Below are 5,978 nucleotides of genomic sequence, written 5' to 3' on the forward strand. Positions count from 1 at the left end.
GGAAGAGGTGGGACTGCGTCTGGAAGGCGCCGGGGGCAGGGGACTTCAGGGCCGGGAATGGTCCCTGGTCTCTCCCCAGGCTTCAGGGGTCGGTGGGTCGGCCACTTCGCAGGAGACCGTGTCCCCTGACCCACCATGTGCCCAGGTCTGAAGGAGTCAGACTGAGTTCAAGCCTCCAAAGCACCCGGCTTGCTGTGGGAGGCATGAGAAGGGTCTCCCCAAGGCAGGCATGTCATCCCAGCACTCTGGGAGGCTGAGGCAGGAGGGTCTCAAGTGAGAGGCTTGGGAAATGATGGTGTTGTGGGACCTCAGAGCCTCTCACACGGGTCCCCGCTCTGTCCCACCCTGGCCAGCAACGCTGTGACAACTGTCCCCTGGTGAATTCCTCCGAGATCAGCCCCCTGCTCCCAGCCCCACCTTCGCACTCAGTCCTGGACCCAGGATCGCGCTCCTGGACCCGGCCTAAGACTCCCCTGGGGTCCGCGATGTGCCTTCCGCGGGAGCCACACCCTTCCCCGCACCCACGCCTTTGCAGCCACCTTCGAGGCGCAGCCCCCCTGCCCCACAGCCCGACCCCTCGGTGAACACCACCCGGTCTCCAGCTCCGCCTCTCCAGGACCCCCGGCGGCTGCACAGCGGGGCCAGCAGAGGGCTCCCCAAGAAGCGCCTCTGAGTGCCAGGGCCTCCCGAGGGCTCAGAGGGGCGGAGCCCGAGCCCATAGGATCCCAGACCGGCTGGGGGGACAGCAGGGAGGTGTGGCCGCTCATGTCCTGTCCTGCTTGGTCCCTGAGCCCAGCAACCTCTCAGAACCCCCGCTTTCCTTTTCTGGGGAAAGGGGTACAGATCTCAGCCTTAAGTTTTTATTTTTGAGACAAGGTCATGCTGTGTAACCTCGGCTGGCCTCAAACTCACAACGATACTCCGGCCTCAGCCTCCTACGCACTGGGATGACAGCTATGCGCCACCACGCCCCAAGGATACAGCAGAACCCATCTCTGGTAGGCTCTGCAGGAATATTTATCTCCTACTTCCTGAACAGTGTGTGCGTTGCCCATAAGGTCCCCTGTGCCCCGTGTATGAGGCTGGAATTGTAACAGCACTTACCAGAAGCCAGGCAGAGCTGCCAGCAAGTACCTGGTCACTTCAGAGACAGAGGCAGGAGGGTCTCAAGTCTGAGCCCAGCTTGGGCAGTTTAGTGAGACTCTGTCTCAAAATAAAAATTAAGCTGGGCATAGTGGCACACACCTCTCATCCCAGCACTTGGGAGGCTGAGGCAGGAGGATCACCATAGTCATTCGAGGCCAGCCTGGACTGCACAGGGAGGGGAGAAGGGGGATCTGACTCCAGACCAGGGCACAAAATTGAGACTCAAACTTTGGGGACAGAGGTAGGGACCAGAGGGGACAGATGTGGAGCTCGGTGGGGCCTTGCACGTGAGTCTGTCTCCTAATGGGCAGACTGAGGCCCATTGCCACGCCACCTGGTGTGCAGGAGGAGAGGGAGGAGCCTGGGCCCCAAACTGCTCCGTCATCCTGTCCAGGGACAGATGCTAACTTGGGGCCCAGAAGACAGGCGGGGGCCAGCAGCCCACCCAGCCCTCCCAGGGCTGACCCTCCCAGGTTCCCTGCCCTGACCCGGGCTCCTAATGTGTAGCTCGTGCTCCCCGGGGAGGGTTCCTGGCAGCCAGCAGGGTCTGAGGGACAAACGCTGAATGAGCCGGGCGTGGTGCCTGCCACACACCTGTGATACCAGCACTCAGGAGGCTGAGGCAGGAGGATCGCTGAGTTCCAGGCCAGCCTGGGCTACATAGAGAGACCCTGTTTCAAAAACAAAACAAACCGCAAATCCCGAAAGAGAATTCACACAGTCTAGGAAGAAAAATTAACCTCTAAGGACTTGAAGAGCAACTTCAGGGTGGACAACACCTCCTCCCCTGAGGAGATCATTTTGCCGTGAGACAGAGCAGAGCCAGGCCAGGAAGAACATTGGGTGACAGGCGTGTGCCACCAGGCCCAGCTGCGGTCCCATGTTCTCCTTCCTCTCTCTCGCTTCCTTTCCAAGGTGGGCGACTGAACCTGTGGCCCTCACACTGCACCGCACCGCTGGCCTTTTTAAATTTGGGGACAGGGTCTCAGTAAGTCACTAAGTTGCCCAGGCTGGGCTCAAACTCGAGGTCCTCCCGCCTCAGCCTCCTAGAGGGCTGGGATCACAGGTGTGCACCACCACGCCCTACTAAATTTTACACATTTCCCACTGGAGCGAACCGTGCATCTCAGAGACGTTACTCACCCTGTGGGCGTCGGAACCACCTCTCTGAGCCCTCTGCTGCTGCTGTCATTTCCTCCTGCCTCAGTTTCTCACCCAGAGCCACAGGCCCTGCCCCGAGCTGGTCTCCAGGCAGCTGTGGAGCTCCGGGACTTGGCGTGGGTTCCCCTGCTCACTTCACTCGGCAGGAAGGACAGTGATGTTCTGCTGTGTCTCTTCCTGGTGGCGGGAACCTGGGGAGGAGGTTGAGACCCAGGAAGCTCCCACCGGCCAGTCCTGGGGGCCGCATCACTTGCTGAAGGAGCTGGGGACAGGGAGCCTGAGCTCCTCCCCAGCCTGGCAGGCTCCGGAGAGGGGTCCCAAAGCTCCAGGCCTCAGGGGACCCCCAGACTCTCACCAGGGTGCAAACAGCAGGCCTCACTTGCTGCCCCTGCTGTGCCCCTGCCTGGGGGAGCCGGGAGTGGGGTGGGCCAGACCAAGAGGGCACGCAGAGTCCCTGCCTTAGGGTGGAGCCCACACTCACACTGCAGCAGCCCTTGCATCTGCTCAGTGCTGCTCTAGCGCCACCAGGCCTCCCACCCCAGGACCTTTGCATGCACCACATCCAATTCCTGGAACGTCTTGCCCTTCCCCTCCCACATCTGAGGTCCCTGCATGAGTGTCCCCTCCTGGGAGCCTCCTCACCCGCCCAGCAAACTTGGACATACCAGCCCTTAGGAGTGCTGGGGGCGCCTCATCTCTGCCTCATGACCCTAGGGCATCTGAAGGTCTCTCTGCAGCCCTGGCTCTTGTCTCTCTCCCTTACCATGATGGTCCAGGAGGACACAGATACAGTCCCCACTGTGCTGGTGACAGAGAATGAGGCATACAGTAGATGCTCAATTAATGCTGCTCACATGAATCCATGATGTAGGAGCCCTCAGGTGAACATCTGGGATTTTATTTATTTGTTCATTGATTCTCTTATTGTTGGCAGACTCTTGCTTTGGTGGCCAGGCTGATCTCGAACTGCTAGGCTCAGACAGTGCTCCTGCCTCAGCCTCCCAAGCAGAGCAGCTGGGACTGCAGGTGCCTGCCATCTCCGCTGTGCTGGCCCGGCAGTAGCTGCAGCCTCCTGGGCTCCCAGCCATCCAAGGCCTCCTCTCTCCGGCCCTGCTGCAGTAACTCAGGGGGCAGTGGACCTCTGTCAACTCACGCTGGCCTGCAGAGGGGACAGAGGGGACACTCAGGCTGAGTGAGAAGGCGGCATCCCCACCCAGCCAGCCCCCAGCTCACCATGGACACCTGATCCAGCGTGAGGAACTCGGATGTATCCCGATGGCAGCGCCTCACAGCCAGCACCACAGCCCCAATGAGCAGCAGGGACAGCACCAGACACACAGCCACCACCACGCCCGGATTTCGGTGTGACGTGGGGGTCATTGTGTCCCCTGGGTGTGGGGAAGAAGCCCCAAGTCAGCCCTGAGATACAGACTCCCAGTAGGACCCAAAGCAATACTCCTGCCTCAGCCTCCCAAGTGCTGGGATGACAGGTGTGCACCATCATGCCTGGCTCAAGTGTATAATTTATAACCCCTCTTGCACATGGATATTATCGCCTGCCTGTCCTGCACATAGCCAGGCTGGATCTGAATGCATTAGGTACTCATAAATATCTGTAGACCCAGCCGGGCATGGTGGTGCACGCCTGTAAACTCAGCGCTTGGGAGGCTGAGGCAAAGGATTGCTACAACTTCGAGGCTAGCCAGAACTATATAAAGAGACCCTGTCTCCAAAAACACAAAGTAAATAAATAAAAATAAAAATAAATACACACTAAGAGCCGGGCATGGTGGTGCGCGCCTGTAATCCTAGCACTTGGGAGGCTGAGGCAGGAGGATCCCTGTGAGTTCGAGACCAGCCTAGGCTACATAGTGAGTTCCAGGTTCCAGGCCAGTTTCAACTACACAGTGAGACCCTGTCTCGAAAAACAAAACACAAACAAACAAAAAAAGAAAGTAAAGAAAAGAAAGGCAGGTAAATGAAATTCAAAGCATCAGTCAGGGACACAGGGTTTTGTGAGGTGTAGTAAGAACTTTGGAGATTTGACTAAGAGTTGGTATGATTTGTGACTTAGAGACAATAGAATATATAGAGAATAAAGTAAAGTGAGGAGGTGCAGGGATATCAGCTAGGTGGCTTTCAGACTTTGACTAACGGGCCTGGCAGGGGGGAAGAGGGCAGGGATGCAGACTGGGACAGCGGCGTGAACGCTGAGCCGGGCGACTCCGAGCCCGAGGGAGCGTCTGTCGTGGAGTGCGGAGAGGGAGAGACCGCTCCGGCGTCTGTTGGAGTGGAGCTGAGCGGGGACGTGGTGATTTCCCCGGTACTCGGGGCGCTGGGCCGGGCCGTGGAGGAGTCCCCAGGACTCGAGGAGCTGGGGTCGGAGGGAGAAGAGGACGTAGGGGTGGCAGATGAGCTCTCTGCTGCCGGCTGTGATGTAAAAACATCTGGAAAGAAGGAAAAGAGCAGGACGATTTCAGGGGGCTGTGGTGAGGCCCGGAAGAGCTGGCCCTGGGGGTGCCGCTCAGGGTACCGAGCACCCGTGCAAGCGCCTGGCCCTGGGCTCCTTCCCAGAGCAGGGTGCACTCCTGTGATCCCAGCACTCGGGAGGCTGAGGCAGGAGGATCACCACGAGTTCAAGACCAGATTGGGCTGTCTAGTGAGTTCAAGGCCAGCCTGGACAATGTAGTGAGACGCTGTCGCAAAAAATAAACAAACCAATGACTTTTAGCAAGGAGACCAAAAAAAAAAGGAAAAGAAAAAACAGGTCTTAGGGAGACCGGGACAATTCAGGGCAGCCTAGGAGTGTGCAGTGGGAAACTGAGGCTCCCTCACGAGGTCGGGCCCCTGTCTGGGTCCTTCAGGCCCCTGCTCTTGCCTCTGAGCCAGGAAACCTGGATGGGGACAGCTGCACGGCAGGCAGCTCGCTGAGCAATGCCGAAACCTCTGGTTTCTTTTTACACCCAGATTTTGTTTGTTTGGCTGGTTGGTTGGTTGTTTTTTGTTTTTTGTTTTTTTGGTGTTTTTGAGACAGGGTCTCACTATGTAGTGAGACTGACCTGGAACTCACCATGTAGCCCAGGCTGGTCTCGAACTCACAGCGATCCTCCTGCCTCAGCCTCCCGAGTGATGGGATTACAGGAGTGTGCCACCAAGCCCCTCACACCCACTTTGTTTTTTAAAATTTTTTTCCAACTTTGAGAGGATCTCAGTAAGTCAAGAAGTTGCCCGGATGGTTTGCACTCGCAGTCCTCCTGCCTCAGCCTCCCAGAGTGCGGAGATGACAGGCTGGCATCACCGTGCCAACTCCTTGGAGTTTCACTTCCCCTCATTTCTGCGTCCTGAGGTGGAGCCGGGTCTGCACCGCCCAGCCACACCCCAGCCCTGAACTCGGAGTCCTGGGAATGGCAGCCCTCGGACCCGGGCCTCGCGGCCCCCAGCACCAGCCAAGCGCCGGCCTGGCTGGGGTGGGAGCAGCAGGTGCTGGAGTTCAGTCATCAGCTGTTCCATCCCAGCCGCTCCTCAGTCCTAGGCCCAACTTAGTGCCTCTTCCTGCCTCGCCCAGGCACAGAAACGCGGAAATGACCCTTGCACAGGACCTCGGAGGTCTCCCAGCCCGGCCCGCGGGGTGACAGGAGCGCCTGGCCCCACAAGCAGGGCGGGCGGGGTGC

General features: G+C 58.6%; 1 protein-coding gene across 1 annotated transcript; it reads right to left on the minus strand.

Annotated features, from left to right (window-relative positions):
* Positions 1 to 1,780: 1,780 nt before the first annotated feature.
* LOC104849906 (mucin-7-like) lies at positions 1,781 to 5,817 on the minus strand. Its single transcript, XM_010606532.1, has 6 exons — positions 5,685 to 5,817; positions 4,462 to 4,895; positions 3,541 to 3,696; positions 2,973 to 3,466; positions 2,290 to 2,498; positions 1,781 to 1,817 (listed from the first exon to the last, which is right to left on the minus strand). Exons 1-4 carry the CDS (start codon positions 5,815 to 5,817, stop codon positions 3,452 to 3,454), a joined length of 738 nt encoding a protein of 245 aa, XP_010604834.1. The 3' UTR covers positions 1,781 to 1,817; positions 2,290 to 2,498; positions 2,973 to 3,451.
* Between the last annotated feature and the right edge of the window lie 161 nt (positions 5,818 to 5,978).

The sequence above is a fragment of the Fukomys damarensis genome, unplaced genomic scaffold (genome assembly GCF_012274545.1).
Source record: "Fukomys damarensis isolate Sample0158 unplaced genomic scaffold, DMR_v1.0_HiC HiC_scaffold_37, whole genome shotgun sequence".
NCBI lineage: Eukaryota > Metazoa > Chordata > Mammalia > Rodentia > Bathyergidae > Fukomys > Fukomys damarensis.